The sequence below is a fragment of the Diceros bicornis genome, chromosome 21, assembly GCF_020826845.1.
Source record: "Diceros bicornis minor isolate mBicDic1 chromosome 21, mDicBic1.mat.cur, whole genome shotgun sequence".
NCBI lineage: Eukaryota > Metazoa > Chordata > Mammalia > Perissodactyla > Rhinocerotidae > Diceros > Diceros bicornis.
In genome coordinates this window covers 56,462,776-56,486,634 of record NC_080760.1, presented here as the reverse complement: position 1 = coordinate 56,486,634, position 23,859 = coordinate 56,462,776, and the positions used below count along the sequence as shown (strand labels likewise).

The 23,859-nt window shown below is 59.9% G+C and overlaps 2 protein-coding genes across 10 annotated transcripts; both read left to right on the top strand.

Annotated features, from left to right (window-relative positions):
* The first annotated feature begins 353 nt into the window (after positions 1–353).
* On the top strand, positions 354–8,857 carry NRBP2 (nuclear receptor binding protein 2). 4 transcript variants are annotated; one of them, XM_058565113.1, is made up of 18 exons: positions 359–573; positions 1,071–1,193; positions 1,261–1,362; positions 1,467–1,556; positions 1,748–1,788; positions 1,889–1,983; positions 2,102–2,125; positions 2,198–2,281; positions 2,360–2,415; positions 2,513–2,608; positions 3,947–4,079; positions 4,196–4,289; positions 4,410–4,460; positions 4,536–4,671; positions 5,675–5,728; positions 5,839–5,902; positions 5,979–6,034; positions 6,121–6,253. In XM_058565113.1, exons 1-18 carry the CDS (start codon positions 451–453, stop codon positions 6,187–6,189), a joined length of 1,491 nt encoding a protein of 496 aa, XP_058421096.1. In that variant the 5' UTR covers positions 359–450; the 3' UTR covers positions 6,190–6,253. The 4 variants fall into 4 exon arrangements, with proteins under 4 accessions (XP_058421094.1, XP_058421095.1, XP_058421097.1 ...); XM_058565111.1 differs by lacking the exon at positions 5,979–6,034 and having other exon boundaries at positions 354–573; positions 3,947–4,085; positions 6,121–8,856; XM_058565114.1 differs by lacking the exon at positions 2,102–2,125 and having other exon boundaries at positions 358–573.
* Positions 8,858–11,286: 2,429 nt separating this feature from the next.
* Positions 11,287–23,779, top strand: PUF60 (poly(U) binding splicing factor 60). Of its 6 annotated transcripts, none has more exons than XM_058565109.1 (12): positions 11,287–11,423; positions 15,728–15,811; positions 18,199–18,294; positions 18,408–18,497; positions 19,386–19,436; positions 21,584–21,745; positions 21,817–21,909; positions 22,055–22,268; positions 22,353–22,543; positions 22,671–22,806; positions 23,020–23,255; positions 23,346–23,779. In XM_058565109.1, exons 1-12 carry the CDS (start codon positions 11,400–11,402, stop codon positions 23,643–23,645), a joined length of 1,677 nt encoding a protein of 558 aa, XP_058421092.1. In that variant the 5' UTR covers positions 11,287–11,399; the 3' UTR covers positions 23,646–23,779. The 6 variants fall into 6 exon arrangements, with proteins under 6 accessions (XP_058421092.1, XP_058421093.1, XP_058421090.1 ...); XM_058565105.1 differs by having other exon boundaries at positions 11,345–11,423; positions 15,731–15,811; XM_058565110.1 differs by lacking the exon at positions 19,386–19,436.
* Positions 23,780–23,859: the final 80 nt, after the last annotated feature.

The window sequence follows — 23,859 nt, the reverse complement described above, 5'->3', positions numbered from 1 at the left end:
GCGGGCCTCAGATGCGGCGGGGATTGTGGGGCGAGGCCTCAGACGGCGGTGGGTAGGGTCTAGTATGGGGCGGGGCCTTATGCGGGGATGGGGTGGGGCTCCGTGGGGCGGGGCCTTAGTCGAGGATAAGCAGGGCTTCGGACCCGGCGAGGTCTCATGTGGGACGGAGCTCCACCGGGCGGGGGCTCCGCCCGGCGGGGGCTCGGCCTCTGCCCCGTAGCTCCACTCAGACTCCAGCCCGAGGAGGCGGCTCCAGAGGGCGGGGCGGGCTCCACCCCCGGGCCGTCCGCGCGCCCGCGCCTCCCAATTCCCGGAGCGGGGCTGGGGATCCAGGCGGCGGGGGCCGCTCCGCTCCCGGCTAGGCGTCTGGACGCCGGGCCAGGGCGGGCGGGGAGCGGCGGCGCGGGGCAGCGGATCGCGCGGAGGGCGGCGGCCTCGGCCCGCCGAGCCATGGCGGCCCCGGAGCCGGCGCCGAGGCGGGGCCGGGAGCGGGAGCGGGAGGACGAGAGCGAGGACGAGAGCGACATCCTGGAGGAGAGCCCGTGCGGCCGCTGGCAGAAGCGGCGGGAGCAGGTGGGCACGGTGGGGCTGGGGGGGAGGTGTCGCGCCCACCTCGGGTGGAGGGGCCATGGTGGCCACGCGAGGCGTGGGGGTGTTGGAGGAGCCGGGAGGCCGGAAACCTCTCCGCGGCCTCGCGCAGGTGGCTCCCTTCTTGGCCGGCCCTGGGCCCCCTTTGGCCTGGCCCCCACGCGCTGGTGAGGAACCCCCAATTCCCTAAGGTCCAGTATCCTCCAAGGACCGCCTCCTCATGCCTCTGGGACCAGCCGCTAGCCCTCTGGGGACCATCTTCAAACCCCTGAAACTGCTCCAAATCCCCTCAGCCCAGCCCTGGATACCACTCCTTGGTTCGTGGGGGCCAGTCCTCCTCCAGGCCCCCAGCTTCGCCCTAGAGCTGGCCAGGGCCTGCATCCCACGCTTGGGCCTGCAGAAAGGGTGTGGGCAGAGACCAAGCCCCCACTCTCTCCCCTGACACATACCAGAACACTCATAGCCCCCACCCCCACCCCCAGGTGAACCAGGGGAACATGCCAGGGGTCCAGAGCACCTTCCTGGCCATGGACACGGAGGAGGGGGTGGAGGTGGTTTGGAATGAGTTGCACTTCGGCGACAGGAAGGCCTTTGCCGCGCACGAGGTGAGGTCCACTGCACCCCCCCTTGCCCCGCCCCATGACCACCCCATGACTGGCCCCCCCTTCCCAGGAGAAGATCCAGACCATGTTTGAGCAGCTGGCCCTAGTGGACCACCCTAACATCGTCAAGCTGCACAAGTACTGGCTGGATGCCTCTGAGGCCCATGCGCGGGTGAGCCAGGGGCACACCAGGGAAGGGGTGAGGCCCCCAGCTCGTGGGGCAGCTGTGGAAACCCACCCACCATTGGCGGAGCCGCGAGCCTTCCCGCTCCACAGGTCATCTTCATCACAGAGTATGTGTCCTCGGGCAGCCTCAAGCAATTCCTCAAAAAGACCAAGAAGAACCACAAAGCCATGAACGCCCGGGTATGGGGAGTGGGCTGGCGCGATGTAGGAGACAGGAAGGGGTTAGAGGCTGTCAAAGACAGCGATGGTGTGGGGGCACCGGGTGGCTTCAGGAACAGGAAAGGGGTTGGGCCGAGGCGGGGGTTCCGGGTGGGCACCGCAAGCCCAGCCGCCTCTCCCGTGCCGGTCCGACGGAGTCCGTCCGCCGCCAGGCCTGGAAGCGCTGGTGCACGCAGATCCTGTCCGCGCTCAGGTGAGGGCCTGGGCTTGCCCGCGCGCCGCCCTGCCGCCCCCCCACCTCCCCGGCGCCCCCTGACCCTGCTCTGCCTGCTCTCCCTCCACCACTCCCGCAGCTTTCTGCATGCCTGCAGTCCCCCCATCATCCACGGGAACCTGACCAGTGATACCATCTTCATACAGCACAACGGCCTCATCAAGATCGGCTCTGGTGCTGGCGGGGCGGGGTGGGGCAGGGGGGCGGGGCTGGGGGACCTGCCGGGAACCGAGGGCCCCCAATGCCCCATCACGTTGACGCCCGCTCTTTCTACCCGCGGTGGCCGGCGCAGTGTGGCACCGCATCTTCTCCAATGGTGCGTGGGGCCCCCGGGGGGATGGAGGGCCCTGGAGAGGTGCAGTCCGCTCATCGCTGGCGCTCTCCATAGCACTTCCGGTCGATCTTCGAAGCCCCATCCGCGCGGAGCGCGAGGAACCGCGGAACCTGCACTTCTTCCCGCCAGAGTACGGCGGTGAGTCCCGGAGGGCTTCTCAGTGCTCGCGCGCTCGGCAGCTGCCCTACCCGCTCTGACTTGCTCTCCCCCTTTCAGAGGTTGCTGATGGCACTGCTGTGGACATCTTTTCCTTTGGGATGTGTGCACTGGAGGTACTAGCCCCACGGCCACCTGGCCACCTCCCAGCTAGCTCCCCTCCATCTCACCTGTACTGTCCCCTCCCATGCCTGACCTGGCCCTGCTCCCCAGATGGCTGTGCTGGAGATCCAAGCCAACGGGGACACCCGGGTCACAGAGGAGGCCATTGCTCGGGCCAGGCACTCGCTAAGCGACCCCAACATGCGGGTAAGCAGCTTGCCCTGCCCCTCCTGGCTGGCTCTCGATGCTCCATGTAGGGCCAGTGAGTTGCTCTGGGCAGGTCTGGAGGTGCAGCGGGTCAGTGCCACTGAGGGGTGTGTCAGCCCTGCTGCACAAGGGACCACCCGCAAGGAGCACCTTAGCTAGAGCGCATGTTGAGTTCGAGGCCTGAAGGCTCTCAAGGCACATTTTTTTTGTGTGTGTGAGGAAGATCAGCCCTGAGCTAACATCTGCCAATCCTCCTCTTTTTGCTGAGGAAGACTGGCTCTGGGCTAACATCCATGCCCATCTTCCTCTACTTTATATGGGATGCCGCCACAGCATGGTTTGACAAGCGGTGCGTCGGTGCGCGCCCGGGATCTGAACCTGGCCGCCAACAGCAGAGCGCATGCACTTAACTGCTATGCCACCGGGCCGGCTCCTCAAGGCACATTCTAAGGACAGGGAGATGAGAGAGCTACTCCCTCTGTGGGCACTATTGTTATGCCCATTTTATAGATAAAGAAACCGAGGCTCAGGGAGGCTAAGCACTTCACCCAAGGCTTTAGAGGAAGTGGTGGAGCCAGTATTTGCACCCGGGTCTGCCCGACTCCACATCCCCGCCTTTAAGCCTCCTGGAGACAGGCTAGAAGAGATGTGGCCCCGCTGTGTGGGGAGCATGGTGGGTGGGGGACAGGCCAAGGGAGTGTGGGGCAGAAGCTGCATCCACAGCCTCTCTGGCCAGAGTCTAGCGACTGTCTGGCTTACCCACATGGCCTCAGGGGAGCAAGGGAGGGAAGTGATGGGGCCCGATGGGGCTAGTGTGGAGGTGGAGCCAGAATAGACATGAGGGGCAGTGGAGGGCATGGGTGTGGGGCCGGGCAGGGGCCCATTGAGGTCATCTCTGAAGCAAGGCCTGAGCTGAGGCAACCAGGAGAGGGGCAGGCTGGGGTTTAGGCTGGCCCGCACTGATCTCCAGGGGCCTGGGCTGATCTGCAGGCACTCTGCCGGCCCCAGGTCTGCAGGGCAGGGGCTAGTGTCCTCCCTCAGCAGTGCAGGCTTCATCTGTGAATTGGGGGTGACAACGCCTACTCCCCACGATTTTTGTGATGGTTATGGAAATAGAGCATGGGAAGTTCTGAGCCCAGAGCCTGACTCCTGTTTGTAGGATCAGGTCCTGGCCTGGCTGCTAACAGGATGCGTCTCCCTACATGCATTCCTGCATGAACGCTCCCATGGAGATTGGACCCTTGGGGTCCGGGGACTTCAGGGGCCTCATCTCCTCATACTGTGGGGCCAGAGCAGAGACACTCCGCCCACTGCAGCCTCTCCTCTCTACAACCCCAGGAGTTCATCCTCTCCTGCCTGGCCCGGGACCCCGCCCGCCGGCCCTCTGCCCACAACCTTCTGTTCCACCGCGTGCTCTTCGAAGTGCACTCGCTGAAGCTCCTGGCAGCTCACTCCTTCATCCAGCACCAGTGTGAGGGTCAGGCCAGCCCAGGGGTGGGCCGAGGGCCTGGAGTTGGGATGTGGAAGGGGGCCCTCCAGAACCCGTGACTCAGGGTCCACCACCCTGAGTGCTCCTGTGGCCTGCAGACCTCATGCCTGAGAATGTGGTGGAGGAAAAGACCAAAGCGTTGGACTTGCAGGCAGTCCTGGCAGAGATCCCCCGGCCCCCGCGGCAGTGGCGGTGAGTGGTCTGCCACCTGGAGGCCTCCCTTCTCTGCCTGGCCAGCCCCCACCCAGTCATGCCCCACTGGCAGGGCAAGCTGGCTGGCCACCCCTCATGGGCTTCTCGCACCCATGCTAGGTACTCGGAGGTCTCCTGCTTGGAGCTGGACAAATTCCTGGAGGATGTCAGGTGAGAGCTGGCGTGAAGTTGGGGAACAGGCGGCTGCCAGGCCTGAGCCCCCAGCCACCCCTGGTGTGTCCCCAGGAATGGGATCTACCCTCTGATGAACTTTGCTGCTGCTCGGCCCCTGGGGCTGCCCCGTGTGCTGGCCCCACTCCCCGAGGAGGCCCAGAAGGCCAAGACTCCAACACCAGAACCCTTTGACTCAGAGACCAGAAAGGTGAGCCCCCACTTCTGTTGCACCGTGCCAGATCTCAGGCCTGTCCCACTGCCCAGGGGGGTGCCTTTCTCAGGGGCTTCGAGTCCCCCCAGCCCAGCCCTCCTCCAGGCTGCCAGAGACCAGGTCCTGGCTGACCACTCTGTGGGAGTTGGGAGGCAGTAGGACAAGCTGGGATACCCCATTTCCCAGAGGCTCCTGCCCCCTGCAGACCCCTCCCCCATCCCTTGCTGCTTCCACCATACACGCTGGCCCCCTGACCCCACCCTGCTCCAAGCAGCCTTCATCTGGCACTCTCATCTACCCCCAGCCCTCTCTGATCCCACCCCCTCGGCTTGCTGATTCCCTGACGTTTGTGTCCTCGTGTCTCCTCCAAGGCCCCCAGGCACTGTGCTTCCCCAACCTCTTCTCCTGCAAGGCTCCCTCCTGGCCGATCAGCCTCAGCCCCTTTCTCTCCCTTTCCACGTCCACACCCACTGGGTTCCAGAGGCTTTGGCTTCAGCCTTGAGTATGTCTCCATGGTCACCACCCTAATCGGGGCCACCTCCATTCCCCAGCCTGGCCGCCTTCCTCCTGGCTCCCCTCCACAGTGCAGCCAGAATTCATGTCCTAACAGCCACAGCGGCCCACAGAGATGGTGTGGTCCTCAGCCTGACCGAGGTGCTCTGAGGCCCAGTCCTGCTGGCATCCCATGTGTCCCTGCTGACAGCCCCCCACCCCCACACTGCTTCCCACAGCTCCCTCTTTGTTCAGGTGTTCTCTCCACCTGTGAAAACTCCTAGTCATCCTTCAATACCCAGACTCAATGTCTACTCTTCCGGAAGTTTTGCTTAACTCGCCAGGCTGTAGCAGTGAGATGTGCTTTCTAGCCTCTCCTGTAGAGATTTTTCCCATTTCCAATCCTTACTGTCCCTTCTGGGCCCCTTTGAGGTGGCATCTGTTCTTGCTGCTTAGTTGCTGAGTTCGAGCCTTTGTGGTGACCTTGCCCCCCGCCCCCCAATCCCAGGTGATCCAGATGCAGTGTAACCTGGAGAGAAGCGAGGACAAGGCGCCCTGGCATGTGAGCAGGGCTGGGGGCTGGGGCGACACAGGTGTGGCGTGGGGAAGGGGCGGAGGTAACAGGGGCGGAGCGGACTCTGGGAGCCTAACCGCGCCCTCCTGCCTCCTCAGCTCACTCTGCTTCTGGTGATGGAGGACCGGCTGCACCGGCAGCTCACTTACGACCTGCTCCCAAGTAGGCGGGGTGGGGACCTGGGCGGGCGCGGGTGCGGGCGCGGGCAGTGGCCTCACACCTCACCCCCATGCCGCAGCCGACAGCGCCCAGGACCTCGCCGCCGAGCTCGTGCACTACGGCTTCGTCCACGAGGTGTGCGGGCCGGGCAGCTGGGCCGGGAGGGCATGCAGGGTGGGCCGCGGCCTTCCGTTGCCCCACGCCTCCCTCTTGCCCTGCAGGACGACCGGACGAAGCTGGCCGCCTTCCTGGAGAGCACCTTCCTCAAGTACCGCGGAGCTCAGCCTTGACCGCACCCCAGCCCCTGGAGACCAGCCGTGCCTGCCCACAGGGGGAAGCTCAGCATTGGCCCGGGGTGGGAGAACCAGGGGCCGCCTTCTGCCTGCATGCCTAGGAGCTAATGACCAGAGGCCTGCTAGTGAGGAACCTCTGCTTCCACAGCTTCGGAGGAGCCCTGGGGTGGGGGTGGAGGGAGTGGTTATGCCCTACGTCCTTAGGATCAGGATTCCCCCACCCAGCCTGCTTCCACAACTCAGCATCCCTTCCCATATCCTCCATTTCCTGGCCAAGAGTCCCCCCTGCCTACCCCCCCAAGCTATCTGGTCAGTGACTGAGCCCTCAGCATGGGGGAGGAGGCCTGGCAGGGAGCCACAGTGCTGGGACATGGGAGTCAGCCCAGGACAGATGTCTGCCCAGGGAAATGCTCCATCCTGGGTTGGTACCACAGACCCACACAAGGAACCCCCACCTCATGCCAGTGGTGAAGCATCTGCAGGTGTCAGGCATGGCGCTGGGTGCTGGGCAGGCCCCTGACCTGGCGGGAGAAGCAGGCAGCAGAGACAAGAGTCCAAGAAGCTCAAGTTCCCAGCTCCATGTGGCTCTTTCACCCCACCCTCCATCCAATGCAGACCTGCTCTGGAGCCCCTCTCTGACTTTCTGCTGCTCCGAGACCAGGACCTGCTGCCTCCTCTGCAGACACTCTTCTGGCCCCTGCCACCCCCTCCAAAGGGCTATGTTCTCTCCTGCATCCCCTGGGCTGGAGAGGTCGGGGTCAGGTGTCCACCCTGCTCCTCACTGCGCCTCCTCTCAAACTCACCACCTCCCGCATCCCCTCCCTCACCTCCCCGTGGCAGCTGCCTCCTGGGGTCCCTGTCTCTCCCACTCAACTCCCTTCCCACCCCCCCCCCCTCAGTCCTTGATTCTCTTGGATCACCTCTCCTCCATTTTCAAATTTAGTTAAACACTCTTGAACACTTTAAATTGCATGTATAAATTTAGTGCCTTCAGGTTTCTTTTTAAGCATTTCAAATGTCAAACCAGGAAATGTCACCACTGTATTAGTTCTCTGTTGCTGCTATAAGACTTTACCACCAACTTATTGGCTTAAAACAACACAGACTTACAGTTCTGTAGGTTGGAAGTCTGGTACAGGTCTCACCAGGCTAAAATCAAGGTGTCAGCAGGGCTGCATTCCTTCCTGGAGGTTCTAGGGGAGAACCGTTTCCTGCTCCTTCAGGTTGTTGGCCTGCAGGTGTGAGGCAGGGTGCTGGGCGCTGGGCAGGAATTCATTTCCTTGCAGTGGTAGAGCTGAGGTCCCCATTTTCTTGCCTGCTATAAACTGAAGGCTGTTCTCAGCTTCTAGAGGCTGCTGCATTCCTTGGGTCATGGCCCCATCCTCCATCTTCAAAGCCAGCAACGTTGGGTTGTCTTTCTTATGAACCATCTGTCTGGCTTTCTGCAGCCCAGAAAGCTTCATGATTAGGTTAGGTCCACCTGGATAATCCAGGACAATCTCCCCATATCAAGGTCCTTAATCACATCTGCAGAATACCTTTTGCCATGCAAAGTAACATTCACAGGATCAGAGGGTTAGGTCATGGACATCTATTGCGGGGGGGGGGGGGGTCATTATTCCACCTACCACACCACCCTAACCAAAAACCAAAACAAAACAAATTTACCAACACATATCTAATAAATTAAATGTAAAAATATAGTGAATCTCAAGTTATCTTAAACATCCCAGTACTCTTTACAAAATTATTCAAATTCTTACACTTTTCAACTTAAAATTACAAATCTAAAATAACTTACATGTCTAGCTGGAAATCCTGATGCTAAGATGTCTGATTCTGCATCGTCTTAAACAGTTTGCGTGTCAAATGCATAACAGATTGTGTACCAATGATTAAACTGAACTCAAAATTGTGGATACCACCATTGCTTCATTTAATTGTGCCTACATTGAGGTTTTCATTTTAACTTTTATCTTTTCAAAGGGGTATACATATTATTTTAAAAATGGAATGAATTTTTTTAGGCCAATAATAAATAAATAATAAATACAGTCTCCAACCATGATCCTTTCCAAATGCAACTCTCTTAGCTGTTTCTTCAGGCACTTAAAATTCATGTTTCAAAAAACGACATACATGCTTTTACTCCTTTTTATTGGTTTTTCTACATTAGGTGTCCCCTGCTGGCATCCTCTGGGGGAAGGGGAGTCACTGGTCTCAATCCCTTGACCCAGCATCATCCCAGTGTGAAGGGTATTATAGCTTCATCACCACAGGTCTCAGCAGAGAACAAGGTGTCCTAGAATTATATTTGCTTTCTTGCACAACTTTTTGTTTTTCCTGGGGTTAATAATTGCTTTTTTTTTAATTTGCTTAGTTTTCTATACATTTCTCATTAATTCATCCTTAGATTCTCTTGCAGAAGTGTGAACGTCCTCTCAATACTTGAGATTCCTTGCACAATTGACTGTTCAGTTTAATCTTTTCCTAGAGCCCCCACCATGCCCACTGTCTGCCCCAGGCTGCTTGTTCTTGGGCCTGTGGCCCAGCTATCAGCATGAGTTACTCCTTCACCAGCATCCTGGAGCACCTCCTTTCTCTTGTCTCTGGATCCCACACTTTCCTCATTCGCCCTCTGTTTGAGGAGGAACAACCTCCAAGTTTCCTGAGAGGGTGCATGGGGAGTTATGGAGTCTTAGCCTGTTTTCTTATTCTACTCTCACATCTGTTTGTTACCATTACTAGGTACAAAAGTTTGGTTAGGTTGGGAATTATTTCGTCCCAGGATTTTGAGGGTACCATGTTACTTTCTTCTAGTTCTGAGAATTTCCATGCCTTTCTAAATTCTGACCCTTTGTCTGCGATTTCTTCTCTCTTTCTCTGACAATCTTCTCTTTGCACCAATGCTTTGGAAATTCTCAATGATGTGTCCTGATATAGACCTTCTCTTTCATCTATTGTCCAGAGATCCAGACCCTTCAATTCTAGGAAATTTTCTTTTTTTCTTGACTTCTCCCGTCTGCTTATTTTCTGGAATGCTTATTATTTAGATGTTAGATTTATCTTTCGAGGCATAATATATGGTGGTTAAGGGCATAGGCTTTGGGGCCATTCTGCCGTCTCCTGCTGCGTGACATGGGTCTGTGCCTCTACTTCCTCATCTGTAAAAATGGGGATAACAACAGTGCCCACTCCATGGGGCTGTTGTAAGGACTGCACAAGTTCATGTGTGTAATGTAATGAGAACAGCACCCAGCACACAAGCACTCTGAATGCCATATTATACAACAATGTCAAAGTTCACAGGCGAAGCTGCCACCAGAAGGTGATGCTTGTGTCCCCCTCCCCGGGAGCGGTGGCAAAGTCCCAGCCCACCCACCCCTTCATCCATCCCCCTCTATTACAGAGGCCTCTGAGGTGCCAGCCCAGTTCTAAGCACTGAAGAGTACTGACCAGTGTGATTATGATTACATTTTCTGTTTTTTAGCTATCTGGTTTTGTTGTTAGACATTCTGAAAGATTTCAACTCAATCTTTCAAACCTTCTATTGAACTGTTCATTTTCCTCTCATATTTTTCAGTTGTAAGTGCTATTTTTCATTTGCTGAATGTTCTTTATACCCTCTTGTTCTTGTTTTTGGGTACATCATCTTCTCTAACATCTCTGAGAATATGGGTTTAGCTTTTTTTCCTTCTTCTGCTTGCTTTATTGTTTCTGTTCCTTCTGAGTCCCTTTTCCTTTTCCGTTTTTTTCCTCTTCCTCAGGTGCATTTAAAAGCGAGATGATCTTAGTGGTGGGGCTTATTGCTCCGTGAACCTTGAGGCCAGGGATCTATCTGCCAGTCTTTTCCTTTGAGCTGGAGCTGCTGCAGAGAGGAGCTGTCCTCTCTGAGGATAGTGGGTGGCACATGTTCGAGGCCAGACTCAGAGCCAGGGGAGAAGGTGGGGGAAAGGGCAGGAGTTCCACTTACTCCCTCCCCACTTTCAGAACAGGACCCTGCCCCACCACGGCCCTCAGAACCCCTCGGCCGGCGCTCACCTCCAAGGCACCGCCGGTAGGGACAGATGTGCGATCTCCTTTTTGTAACTGCACTATCACGCACTATCCCTCGGACGCTGACCTCCAGCGGGCTAAAGCAGCTGCCACCGCACACCTTCCTCCAACTTCACATTCCACTCTGTCTTTATGGGTTTTTGCCTTTATAAAATCCTTTTCGTATCGTTTTAGAGGGGAGGGAAATGAGAAAAACATTCTGCCACGTGTCAGTGGCGGTGCCTACATTTCATTTTCAACTCTCCCAGGGCTGAGGAGACCTGCCCAGCAGGGGAAGGCCCCTCGCCGCCTCCGGCAGGCCGGAGCGACGCGGCCGAGCTCAGGCCCTGCGCCGCGCCGTCTTCACCGAGTCACGGCCTGCGGACTGCGCGGCTCGCGGCCGCGGATGGAGCCGGCGGCCTCTGAAAACAGTCCGGGGACCAAGGCGACCCGGGGCACACCCTTCCCACCCACCGGTTCATGGCCCGTGTCCTGGGTCGCAGTGCTACCGACTGCAGGTGACCGAATCCACGACGCCTTGGGTTTTGACGCACGACAGTTTCACGGACCGCCAGGAAGGAGAGAAGGCTGCCGATTCTGTGAGGCACACCATCTCTCGGGAGGCTCATGAGGCCCCGGAGGCGTTCCGACGCAGAGAAGAGCGTCTCCAACCCGACTGACACACGGTGCTTCTTCGTCACCCCCTCAACCCTGCCGTTCGCGCGGTGGGGTTCAGCCCGGGGCCCGCCGGCCTCCGCCTGCCTCTAGGCGGAGTGAGGCGACGGCACCGGTTCTTCCGTAAAGGAGGTGGAAAAAAGGAGCGGCGGCCGGAGCCGGCCAGGAGGCGAGGCGAGGGGCTGACCCCGGATACTCAGGCCGCAGGGTCTTCGTCCGCGGAGGGCGGGCCGCGGGGGTAGCCGAGGCCCGGACGACCAGACGCGCCCCCGACCGACGCGCCCCGGCCCCGCCCCTTCCGCCCCGCCCTCTCGCTGCGTTAACTGTCCCTTCCTGCACCGGAAGAGCGTTCCTCTCCCCTTCCACGTCGCTGGCGAAAGGGCCTTTTATCGCGAGAGTTCCGTCCTTTTCCCGGCGCCTTCCCAGACGCCCAGATCGCGCGAGACCGCGGAGGGAGCAGGAGCGTCTGGCGCGCCAGCGGCCGCGACGGGCGCAAGATGGCGACGGCGACCATAGCTCTCGTAAGTGAGATCCTCGTGACCGCGGGCTGCTGCTCAGCTGGCGGGAGCGGGTCGTCGGCCAGGCCAGGGCGCCGAGGGCTCCCCGGGGACACGATGGTCGCTCCTGGGCCCCGCGCGGGCCCTCGCGGCCCTTGGTTGCGCGAGGCGGGGGCCGGCCCCAGGCCGCAGCTTCCGGCCCGCAGGCTGCAGCTTCCGGCGCCGGGCGCGGGAGGGCCGCACGGGGGGCGTGCGGGGCGGCGGGCCAGGCCGGGCGAGCAGCCTCAGGGCGGAGCCAGGCGTCATCGTCCGCCTCTGCCGACCGGGTGTGCCTGTGGCCCGGCTTGAAGGCGGGGCTCCCGGGAGCGATGGCGTCCCTCCTCCCGCCTGTATGCAGGGGGGCCGCCGGGCGTGCGGGGACCTGTAGGGAGGGAGCCGGGTCCGCTGAGGAGGGTGGCCTGCCCTGTTCAGGGCTCTGGCGGGCACCAGAGGCCAGATCCTACTCAAGGTGCCATAGATGGGGTGCCCGAGCCGTGCTCAGGTTGGTGTGGGCACCCCGAGGAAGGAACCCCTTTCTTGCTCGGTGCTCCCCTCCCTGTCAGCCACATGGACTGATTAGCATAGATGGAGACCCCTACTCATACAGCACCTCCGTGGTGAAGTCTGCCCTGACCCTTTTCTTCTCTCCGCTTTGCATAGTGACTGACCCTTCCTGGACCCTTCACGGAGACACGAAGTCTCTTTATTTCCCTGCCACTCTCCCCCCGACCCGTACCCATAGTGATGTGGTGAGGTCTGCTTCAGAAGGCAGATTTTGCAGGTGGCTGGAGGCTGGATTGGTAGGGGAGACATCTAAAGGTCCGAAAGTGTGATTAGACTGCCCTGGCCAGGCCCGGAGCTGGGGGCTGATGCCCAGTGAGGGGGCTAGACTTGGCTCCCCCGGGGCAGAAACTGACTCCCAGGGGGAGAGAGGCCCCAGCTTATGAGGGGGTCCCAGTGTGTGATTCTCATGTCTGGCTAACTCCACTGTCCTCTTTGTACCATGTCTTGCTTCCTGTTGAAGCCAAAGAATGAATGATCTTTGTGAGAGGGAAGTTGGAAAAGAGGTGAGGGTTGAAGACTTGGTGACTGTCCCGGGCAGCAATCAGAGTTGAATGGTGAAGGAGAGGTAGGCTTGGAGACAAGGACCAAGACTCCTGGGAAGATGGAGAAGGTGTAGGAGAGGCCAGTGACAGTGGACGCCTCCTCTCCCCGAGCATCCACAGAGCAGTGGAAACACCAAGCCCCGGCCTCAGTGGGCACTGGAGGCTGGAGCTGGCAGCGCCTGTGCTCTTGGGGACTGAGGGGTGAATTGGGGCTCAGCTCTGCTGTGGCACGGTGCCAGACACAGGTGGTATCATAGTAGAGGTGGACGTGGTCAGTAAGTCTGAAACCTGTGAGTTGGGGTTTCAGTAGGGGTGTTCGTTGCCCATCTGAATTCTGTCGAGAGGTTAATATGTATATATAAACTGTAAAGGCGTAGGCTTACCCTATCAGACTCTGAGAGTGAGGTCCGGCCTGTGGTCTAACATGTTCCTCTTCTAAACTTTTGAATGGACAGGTTTCTAGAAGGGTTGCCTGTTTCTCTGCTGTCGTAATTGGACACAGTGAGAGCCTGTGTTCCATAGTCCATGCGTGCTGAGCAGCACTGGTTGCTGTCCTAAGCTGTGGCTTTGGCTCTTGTGGGAGGTGGGATGGAGTGGCACTGAACTTGGCTGACAGGGATCTGGTGGGGAAGGATGCAGTAAGATGCAGAAGATGCCTCTTCTTCCTGGGGTGTGCCTTCTACCTGGTGCTGCAGAAACAGGCCACAGCCCCTTCTCAGCAGGGGCATGGTGTGCTGGCTGCATTGTGTCTTTTTGGCTCACTCTTCCGTTCTTCCCCATTCTCTGATAGCTGGGCTCACTGCCCTGGGGGCTATCATCCTTGGGTTCTGTCTGGCAGGAGCATTGGGACTGTCCCCCCTTGCCGAGAGCACAGTTGCTTTCTTCTTCCTGTGTAGGTCCTGGCCTGCATGTCACTTCACAGGGAGGCCTTCCCTGGCTGCCATGGCTGAGTATGCCTCCTAGTTCTCTTCTCACCCTCAGCTTGATTTTCTTCTTAGTGTTCATTAACTACAGAAATTCTCTTCTGTAGGTGCTGGTTGGCACGTCTCTTGTCTTGTCTTTGCTGCATCTGCAGTGCCCAGCATGGAGCCTGGCGGTGCAGTAAACAGCATGGCACCGTGTGAAGGGGACTGAACAGATGGAAGGCAGTATCCTGCAGCAGCCCCGCCCAGGGATTTGATGTTGGATATTATAACAATACTAATAGTGACTAAAGCCTATGGCTCGCTCGCCATGCGCAGGGATTGACTTCAGTCCTTTACAAGGAGTGACTGGATCTTCGGGCCAGGGGCCAGCTCCCGGAGACTGAATCCTGGAGATGTTAAGTAATTACTTAACTTTTCTGGTTTTCTTATGGAAATAATCCTTCTTGCCTTGGGCTGTTGACCCAGCAGGAGTTTGGGTTCCAGAGTCTTGGAGCTGCAGCTGCACTGCCCCCCCCGCCCCTGCAGGGGGTTTCTCACTCCTCAAGGCACTGAGGGGGGCTTTGTGTCTGCAAAGCCTGCCGTTTTCATTGCCAGAGGGTGACAGCATGGGACTAGCTGTGATGATAAGTCAGTTTCCTCCAAGCATCTGCTTAGAGCAGAACTCTAGGCTCCCTGGGACTGGGCACTTCATTTCTGCCGTGGATGGGGTGGGGTGTCCTGTGTAGAGTCCCTTGGTGGACTGTTCTAGGAAGTCTCTTCTGAGCCGTGTTCTCTCAGCGCTGTCCTGGTTCCTGTGTTAGCTATTACAGTAATTCTGGAGAGCAGGAATTTATTTATAAATGTGCCCTAAAGTTGGCTTTCTTCACATGGGTCTAGGGGCTGGATTGCTTCCTCAGACCTGAAGTGATCTCTTGCTGTGGGCTTTGAGAGGCAGCCTCTGCCCTGGGTGCGCTCCAGGAGCCACCAAGGGACTTGCTGCAAAGCCAGACTCTGACTCCGCCCCCCAGGGGCCGTGGACCCACTAGGTGCAATCCCCTTTTCCTTCAGCTCTCTTTGGGGCACCATTTCTAAGGAGCAGTGGTGCTGAGTTCAGAGCCGCTCCAGGCAGGGCACAGGGCTGGATCTGCCACAGCTTTCATGCCCGCTGGCCACGTCTCCAGTGCAGCCAGGCTTGTACTGCTGTTCCTCCTTTGAGGCTAAAGTGCCTCAGACACGCTCTGGCCAAGTCAGCCCTGCCTCTGGCTTTGTGCATGGGGCTCCGAGGGTGGGCATGGCCGTGCCCGGTGTTCCTAATATCTTTGGCTCTCTTCCTTGAGCTGGGAACAGGCTGAGTGTGTTCTGCTCTGTTTTCACTGGTGCCCTCTTAGAAGGTAGAGTAGGTCCCAGGGCTTTTCCACCAAGGCCCCCACACCCACAACGTTGACCGCCTCCTGCCTTCGGCCTGTCTTTGCCCCTGCCGTCCTGCTAAGCCGTGTTCTTCCATGGGGCTGGCTCTGCAAGCGTGCTCTATGGCCCCTCTGGTTGTGGATTAGGGGCGTGGCCAAGCTCTCAGCTGCCCTTTCTGGAGTTAGATCGGCCTGCACAGTTGACTGCTGGGGGAGGGAGGCTTGCACATGCAGACCACCTGCCCCGCCTGCCGCTCAGAGGTGTGTCTTCAGGAGGGGCGTGGGGCCTGGGCTTGGCCAGAATCTGTGGAAGGCACTGGAGCTGATGGTGAGCAGTGGGCCAGCCCAGGTGTGTGTGCAGGGTGATAGAGAGGTGCCCCTGTCTGCCTCAGAAGGAGATGAGGGGAAACAGCCAGCTGTGCTCCTTGTCATCCTGTTCTGTCCTTCCTGCTGGTGGGAAAGGAGCTGGTCTTTAGGATCTCAGCTGTGTGGCCTGAGGGCAGCTCTAAATCCAGGAGAGGATGCCTTTCATTGGGGCCAGGGCAGGAGCCCAGCCGGGTTTTCTATCCTCTCTACCCTGTCCCTCCCTGGAGACTCGCTGCCAACTCAGGGCTGCCCCAGATTTGGCTGTGGTTTCTGCCGGGCCAGCCCCTTGTGTCAGGGCCCTGGGCAGGTGTGCTGGAGGAATGGGTAGGGTGGGGTGGGTGGAGTGTAAGGAATGTTTAGGGGCCAAGCTGGTTGCTTCCTGTGCCCCTGCCCGGCCTCCCTTGCTCATCCCTGGGGAGCTCAGCCCTCAGTTAGGGAAGATGAGAGATGGCCTGGGTGGGTGGGTCTTGTGACTGTCCATTACAACATCTCCTTCCTGCCTGCAGCAGGTCAATGGCCAGCAAGGAGGGGGGTCCGAGCCGGCAGCGGCGGCAGTGGTGGCAGCGGGAGACAAATGGAAACCTCCACAGGTACTGACCTTAAGCATCCTCGCCCTCAGGCCTGCCTGCCCGCCAGCCTGCCTGCCCGCCTGCCTGCACGCCTGCCTGCACATCCCTGGGCCCAGAGACCTGGCTGGGGGCAGGGCGGGAGGAGCCCCAGGGACTCTTCTCTCCCTTCTGGGCAGAGGCACCTGTCTTGCCCCCGCTCCACCCAGCTTTGGGCCTGGCTCCAGCCTCCTCGTCCCTGCCTCTCCCCTAGCGTCCGTCCTGCTTCTGTGGTGGGTCAAAGCCTCATGTGTCTTCAGATGCCAGGCAGATGGTGACGATGATGAGGTGGGGGCTGAACCTCAGCGGATGCAGGCTCATAGCCATCGGTGTTGTGCAGAAGGGCAGGCATGCGTTCCAGAACGTTCAGGGTATTGTTAAGAGTCAGAAATAGATTTTCATTTTAGATCTCTAATTTAAGTAAAGCAACAAAGCAGAACAACGTGCAAGTCAAAGCACAGGTCTGGGTGGGACTTGGGCCGTCTGCAGGGCGCAGCACGGGCCAATCTTGTCCTGCTCCCTTGGCCGGCCTTTGGGAGCATCCTATGGGAGGTGGAGCTGGGCCTTGTTGCTGGGTGATAGGATGGATCTTTGTGCTTCTCCTTGGCAGCACCTGCCTCCAGAGGGTTCCAGGGGGCTCAACAACGGGGCCTGGAGGTCTGTTAGGGCTGGGCCCTCCTCTGCCTCCCGCCCCACACACTCAGGGGAGGGCTATAGTATGCAGTCTGGATCCTGGGAAGTTCTGGGGACTGAAGCTGATGGCAGGGGTGCCAGGGTGTCCCTCTAGCGAGCCCTCCTCCGCGCTGGCTGGCTGTGGAGCCAGCCATTGGTTGGTGGGAGAAGGGCCTTTTGTTTACCAAGACAAAGAAGAGATTGAAAAGTTTCTAAGGGGCTGAAAGGGGGTTGCATTGATTACCATGGTGACAGCCTGCTCTAGAGTCACAGCCCCTGGCTCTTGGGGCCTCTCTCCCACTAAGGAGAACTGGGCTTGGGGCCAGTTGGGAGGGCAGAGAGGACAAGCCTCGAAGGGACCAGACTGGTTTGCTGGGGGAGGGGCCTCCAGGGCTTCCTGCCCTTTGACTCTGTGCTGGAAACCTAGCACTCAGGCTGGTCAAGATGGTGGTTCTTGGGGTTTGGGTCAGCCGGCCCCTTCCTGCCTCGTTTGTACCTCTGTCCTTGCTCATCACTCCTGTGCTGGGGGACTTGCCTCTCTTCTCTGCCATCCCTCTCAAGGCTACGTGCTAGGGCCCCTCTGGAGGGGCCAGCGGTGACCTCTCCTTGTAGTTGCTGGGTAGCCCTAGGCCCCTGAGCTGGTTGACAGGCAGATGTGCTCTAACCCCCGACACACATACTCTGCTTGATTTGGGGACCTGGCTTCTCCTCCTGCTTACACGGCTGTATTTTTCCTGCTGCAAACAGCTAAGAAATTAATTTTGACAGAAGGAATGTAAACATAATCCTAGTAGCATCCCCTCTGGTCTGCAGCGGGCTGTGACTGACTCTCCCCACCCCCCCCAAAGCATCTCCTCGTCCCTGTGCTTGCCTGGCCAGTGTGCTGGCAGGTGTCCACTTCTGTCCCCCCGTGACTGGTCTGCTCCTGGCTTCTTTTCCCCGGGAGCTTCAGCCCAGGGAGGAGGTTGGCGAAGGTGGGCTGGAGACCCCCTTGGGGCTGCTGTGGGCTAGGAGAGTGACTCCGGGTTCTCTGGGCTGTGTGCACAGTGCAGGGATGGGGGATGGGGGGCGGCATAGAGACGTGCTGTGGGGGAGGCCTTTTCCCATACTTGCTCCTTGAGTGGTCCCTGGAACTCCTCCCAAGCAGGGAAGCCAAGTCTGTGGCTGTGGCTGGGGCCATGAAAAGCTGTAGTGGCTTAGGCACCAGGCAGTCTGAGAGTGAGCAGTCTCAGAATACCCAGAGGGCTCTGGTCCCTCCGTTGTCTTGGAGGACAGCCGAGGCCAGCTCTCTTATACCACATGGGACGGAGGTTCCGGGGTCAGGGTTGCTACTAAGGCCGGGCCCCTCATCCCGTTTGCTGCCTGTCTTGGTGGCTCCTGAGGAGGCCATTGTGGCCTGGGCCCTGCATCTGCTCCAGGTTGGCCCAGGGCCCCCAAGGTACCTGACTGCCTCAGTATGTGTCCTACCCATGGGTCCTGGGAGAGACAGGCCTGGAACAGGCGCAGGGATGTCAGAAGGGCAAACTTGCATCCAGGTCAGGCAGGAAACAGTCTGTGCTAGGACGTGTCTGTCCCTGGGAATGGGCTGGGCTGGAGACCAGGTGCAGTTGTGGGGGGAGACAGGTGGGGTGGGGTTCCTGAGGCCACATGAGGGAGGTCTTGAGCTTATTCTTAACCGTTTCCCTGCTCCCCATCTTCAGGGAACAGACTCCATCAAGATGGAGAACGGGCAGAGCACAGCCGCAAAGCTGGGGCTGCCTCCCCTGACGCCTGAGCAGCAAGAGGCCCTCCAGAAGGTGAGAGTGTACCTCCCAGGACACTGGGGGTGTGGGGTGCCAGTCAGAGTGGAGGAAGGCCCGTCTCCCCACAGGCTGGGCCCCCCAGTGCTCCTCACCACCTTCTCTCGCAGGCCAAGAAGTACGCCATGGAGCAGAGCATCAAGAGTGTGCTGGTGAAGCAGACCATCGCGCACCAGCAGCAGCAGCTCACCAACCTGCAGGTGAGCTGCTTGGGCCCTACCCTCCGGCCGCGGTGCTGGCTCTGCTGGAGGCCGCCCCACCCAGCCTGGGCCGGGGAGCCTCCACCCCCTTCCCCGCCACCTCCACCCTCTCCTCTTCCTTCTCTTCCTCCTCCTCTGCCTGTGGCCGTCCCCACAAGGTGTTGTGGTTCTCAGTTTCTCAAGGAGTCCTTCTTGGGACGCCCGGGTTCCTCCCTGAGGCACGAGTGGCCCAGCCTTATCCACCTGTTGAGTGCCCACGCCCCTCCCTGCCCCTTCTTTGTAGACCTTCCCTACTCCCCGAGTCGGCTTCTCTTCTTGGACTTCAGACTCTTGCCTCAGGTTGCCCCTGGGCCCATGTCTTCCCAAACCACACAGCTGATGGTGCAGCATGTAGGGGCATTCCTCCCTGCCCCCATGGCCTCAGATAAGAGCCATCAGGCCGCCACCCCTGCAGTGAGCCCAGACCACCTGGGCTGGGGCCCAGGACTGAGAGGACAGGCTGGGGGGGCGCCTCCACAGGGCCCTGCTCTAGACCTGTGGCTGGAGGCTGCAATGGCTGTGGGAAAGAGGCCAGGGTGAGGCCGACAGGTGCCTGGGCCTCGAGCCCCACCCCCTGCCCAGCCCTCAGACATTCATGCTGCTGGGAGATGCCCTGGCTTTTCACCATGCCCCCCCCACCCCGCTCCCCTTCCCTTCCTTCTGCCCCGCCGGCCAGGCTGCGGGGCGGGGCACCTGGGGCTCTGAGGCCCCCCTGGGCAGGTGCCGGCGGCCGGCCAGTTGGCCGGCAGTGTGGGAAGGCAGGCGGGCCTCCCTGGCAGGGCGAGGTATGACGAGAGCGGGAGACTGCTCGGCTCCAACAGACTGAACTCTGTCTTTACTGTCTTTCAGATGGCAGCAGTGACAATGGGCTTTGGAGATCCTCTCTCACCTTTGCAATCGGTCAATAGAAATGCTCACTTCTTCCGGGGCTCATGTCCTTAGTCAGGGCTAGAGGGGGGCAGTGCAGCCCGTGTGCTGGGGACCTTGCTCCCCTAGCCGGCCCTGCCCGCCAGCTCGGGACAAGCGCAGCAGAGCGCCAGGCGTGGCGGGGCCAGTGGTGTGGGCGGGCACCCACCCCGGGACCGCCCCTGGGGAGTCCTCCATCTGCTCTGAGGGCCCGCCTTAGAACTAACCGGCCAGGTAACTGCGGAGGGCAGCCGGCCAGGAGGGTAGCTGCCCACGCCAGGCCCACCTGCACCCATGCCACCTGCACGCACGGGGTATACTGCCCGGGCCTCCAGCTCCGCCAGTCTCCAGGCTGCCTGGGCTCCTGGGTTGGGGTCAGGCCCCTGAGGAGAGAAGGGTCCTAACTCATGGCCGCATCAGACCCTGGAGGGAGGACGGATGGATGGGGTGGGGGCTGGAGGGACCTGAGCGAGAGAGAGGGAAGGGCAAGGACTTGGGCCTTGGGCCTGGCTGTCATTGAGGGGTAGAGGCCCCGCAGCCAGGGAGCGGGCAGTGGCCATGGCCAGAGCAGGCCAGGGAGGAGGCAGAGGTGGAGGCTGTGGCCTTGGCTGCCGTGGGCAGAGGAGTCTGGGAAGGAGACTCCCCTTGATCCCCCAGAGGCAGGCTGAGGAGGAAACACGGCCCTTTCTCTGGGGGCCGTCCCTGAGTGTGCTGCTCTCACAGGGAGATGGCCCTGTCCTCAGGCCAGACAGACCCACTGTCCTCTCTGGAAGTGTCTGACTCTGGGGAGACATCAGGGAGAGGGCTCTCGGCCCACCTGCTGTTGGGAGCCCACACTGAAGAGATGTGCTCCTATCTTGGGGAACTTTGACCTGAGGGGCAGATGGTTTCATGTCTGGGGCGCTTGGTGTGAGAGGGGACATGGTTCCACCTTTGGGGGTCTTTGCTTTCAGCATGGAGCCTGAGGCCTGTGTGTTGGGAGCCCAGTTTGAGGAAGGGAGTCCCATTTGGGGGGAATTCTTAGTTTGGGGGAGATGTGGACCTTATTTTCAGGCCCCTCTGTGAGGGAGGGGGAGGCCCGACCTGTGCTCAGCCAGCTGGTGTCTAAAGAAGGAAGCTGGTCTCTGGTTGTGGGGACCTTCGTGGGGGTGAGGGGACCCCTGCTTGTGGAGGGGCTGGAGCCAGGACCCCATCTTCTTTGCCTGCCCTGGGCCTGTGATCTCCTCCTGGGGGCCTGGCTCTTGCTGGTGACCCACCACAAGTGGCTCTGGGAACCTTCCTGCCTGGCATGTCATGTGTGAGGTGGCAGGGGTGGGAACCCCATCCCTGAGAGCATGAGGAGGTCATTCAGCACAGTGGCTGAGCTCGCCCCAGCGTGGGAGCAATATCTGCCCAAACAGAGCCCTGGGCCTGCCTGGCCTGTCACCTCCTGGCTCCAAGGAGCCCTGGGGCTTCTCTTTTTGGCTCTGCCACCTCCTGATGCTCCAGGAGTCCAGGCCCTGTGGGCTGGGCTCCAGGCAGCCCTTTTTTGTGAAGGGTTCAAGGTATTGGGGGGTTGCAGAGCACTGATCCCCCACCTGAGTCAGCCCCACATGAGCAGCTGCTCTTGGTTCTCTCTCCAGGGAGCCCCCATCTGGGCTCCTGACCTCCTCCCCTGGGATCTCTTCTGGGCAGTAGCTGCCCTGTCTTCTGGCCCCCTCTCTTGCCTCCACACCAGTGGGTCCTCCAGCTTGGACGGCTCCCCCTTCCCTCTTCTATCAGAGCCCTTGGCCAGGACCCTGGGAGGATCTCCCAGCCCTGCCCAGGGTACCTGCACCCTAGACTGGAGGGTGGGCTGGGTCAGAGGGCACACAGCCCTGCCTCCCAACCACCTGTCACATTTGCTGCCAGTCTGCCTGGGACCTGGGCAGGCTGGGGTGTGTCCGTGTCCTGCCTTTGGGCCCAGCCGTCCTTCCTGGGGGTAGGGTCCTGCTGACCCCCACCACCCTGACCACAGGGGCTGAGCCTGCACCGCGCTGCCGTGTGTGGAGCCCTCCCCACAGCAGAGCTGGGTGGGTGGGCCAGGAGGGGAATGGGCTGCCCAGCCTTCCGCCACCCTCTCACAAGCCAGTGGCTCTCTCTCCCCTTATGTCCTGCTCCAGATGGCAGCTCAGCGGCAGCGGGCGCTGGCCATCATGTGCCGGGTCTACGTGGGCTCCATCTACTATGAGCTGGGAGAGGACACCATTCGCCAGGCCTTTGCCCCCTTTGGACCCATCAAGAGCATTGACATGTCCTGGGACTCCGTCACCATGAAGCACAAGGTGAGACTTGGTCTGCCCTGCCCCACCCCGCCCTGGGCTCTCCTGGCCTAACGGCACGTCCCTGTATCCAGGGCTTTGCCTTTGTGGAGTATGAGGTCCCAGAAGCTGCGCAGCTGGCCTTGGAGCAGATGAATTCAGTGATGCTGGGAGGCAGGAACATCAAGGTGAGGGCCAGGGAGGTGGGCCTTGGGGCCAGTGCACTGCGTGCCCTATGTTTGGTCACCCAGAAAATGCAGAGCAGCCCCTCCAGAAGCCTGAAGTGCCAGGCCTGGGCTGACTGGGGACTCTTCATCCCCTGCCTCTCTGCAGGTGGGCAGACCCAGCAACATAGGGCAGGCCCAGCCCATCATAGACCAGCTGGCTGAGGAGGCACGAGCCTTCAACCGCATCTACGTGGCTTCCGTGCACCAGGACCTCTCGGACGATGACATCAAGAGCGTGTTTGAGGCCTTTGGCAAGATCAAATCTTGCACGCTGGCCCGGGACCCCACAACTGGCAAGCACAAGGGCTATGGCTTCATTGGTGAGTTTGGGAAGGTGGGGCAGGGGTGGGGCCAGGGCCCACTCAACACTGTGGCTGGCCCTCACTGCTGCTCCTGCCCTGCAGAATATGAGAAGGCCCAGTCGTCCCAGGATGCCGTATCTTCCATGAACCTCTTTGACCTGGGTGGCCAGTACTTGCGGGTGGGCAAGGCTGTCACACCCCCCATGCCCCTGCTTACACCTGCCACACCTGGAGGCCTCCCACCTGCTGCTGCTGTGGCTGCAGCTGCAGCTACAGCCAAGATTACGGCTCAGGTGAGGACTGTTGTGTGACAGTGTCTGGTATAGTCATATCCCCAATCCTTTGGGGACTGGCTTTTTGGGTGGTATTGAGGGCGGCAGCCAAACCAGGGACTGAGCGTAGTGGTCTTTTGGGTTGCAGGAAGCAGTAGCTGGAGCAGCGGTGCTGGGTACCCTGGCCACACCTGGACTGGTGTCTCCCGCACTGACTCTAGCCCAGCCCCTGGGGGCTTTACCCCAGGCTGTCATGGCTGCCCAGGCCCCGGGAGTCATCACAGGTGAGCCTGGCTGGGTCAAGTTTTCCCTCCTTCCCCTGCTCCTTCCTCTCCTTAGGGCTCGCTGCCTTCTACCCTCAGCTTCCTGGCCTGTGTGCTCCAGGCTTAGCTCTCTGCACCCAGGGCAGGCGAGCCACGGCCGGGTGGTGCTGTGCTTCTTCCTGGGATGGTCAGGGGTGAGGGGAGTGACTGCTGGACCTGGTGGGTTTGCTGCAGGTGTGACCCCAGCCCGGCCTCCCATTCCGGTCACCATCCCCTCTGTGGGAGTGGTGAACCCCATCCTGGCCAGCCCTCCGACGCTGGGTCTCCTGGAGCCCAAGAAGGAGAAGGAGGAGGAAGAGCTGTTTCCCGAGTCGGAGCGGCCAGAGATGCTGAGCGAGCAGGAGCACATGAGCATCTCGGGCAGCAGCGCCCGCCACATGGTGATGCAGAAGCTGCTCCGCAAGCAGGAGGTGGGCTGCCTGGGCCAGCGGGGCGGGTGGGGGCGGGGTGGTCCAGCCAGCCACAGCTCTCAGCTGTTGTGTCCGCCCCCACACACACAGTCCACAGTGATGGTTCTGCGCAACATGGTGGACCCCAAAGACATCGATGACGACCTGGAGGGAGAAGTGACTGAGGAGTGTGGCAAGTTTGGTGCTGTCAACCGTGTCATCATCTACCAGGAGAAGCAGGGCGAGGAGGAGGATGCAGAGATCATTGTCAAGATTTTTGTGGAGTTTTCCATGGCCTCTGAGACTCACAAGGCCATCCAGGCCCTCAATGGGCGCTGGTTCGCTGGTCGCAAGGTGGTGGCTGAAGTGTATGACCAGGAGCGTTTTGATAACAGTGACCTTTCCGCGTGACCTTGGCCCACTTCCCCGGACTTGCACTTGCTCCTTGTTTCCTCCTCGTTTTATAGTGATTGGTGGTGTCTTGGGCCCAGCCGCCCAGCGTGCGGATAAAGGCGCAGATGCTGCTGGCCCTGACTGTCCCTGTCTGACAGTGGTCCTGTGCTTATTGGTTCCCGCGGCCCAGCAGAGGGTGGTGGGGGACCTCGGGGCTGGAGAACAGAGGATG

Bases quoted from the DNA above. Each gene is read 5' to 3' on its own strand.
- PUF60 (XM_058565109.1), top strand. From the start codon at position 11,400: ATGGCGACGGCGACCATAGCTCTC. The intron at 11,424-15,727 runs GTAAGTGAGATC...TCCTGCCTGCAG, and splicing joins CGACGGCGACCATAGCTCTC to CAGGTCAATGGCCAGCAAGG. The intron at 15,812-18,198 runs GTACTGACCTTA...CCCCATCTTCAG, and splicing joins ACAAATGGAAACCTCCACAG to GGAACAGACTCCATCAAGAT.
- NRBP2 (XM_058565111.1), top strand. From the start codon at position 451: ATGGCGGCCCCGGAGCCGGCGCCGAGGCGGGGCCGGGAGCGGGAGCGG. The intron at 1,363-1,466 runs GTGAGCCAGGGG...CCCGCTCCACAG, and splicing joins CCTCTGAGGCCCATGCGCGG to GTCATCTTCATCACAGAGTA. The intron at 2,282-2,359 runs GTGAGTCCCGGA...TCCCCCTTTCAG, and splicing joins CTTCCCGCCAGAGTACGGCG to AGGTTGCTGATGGCACTGCT.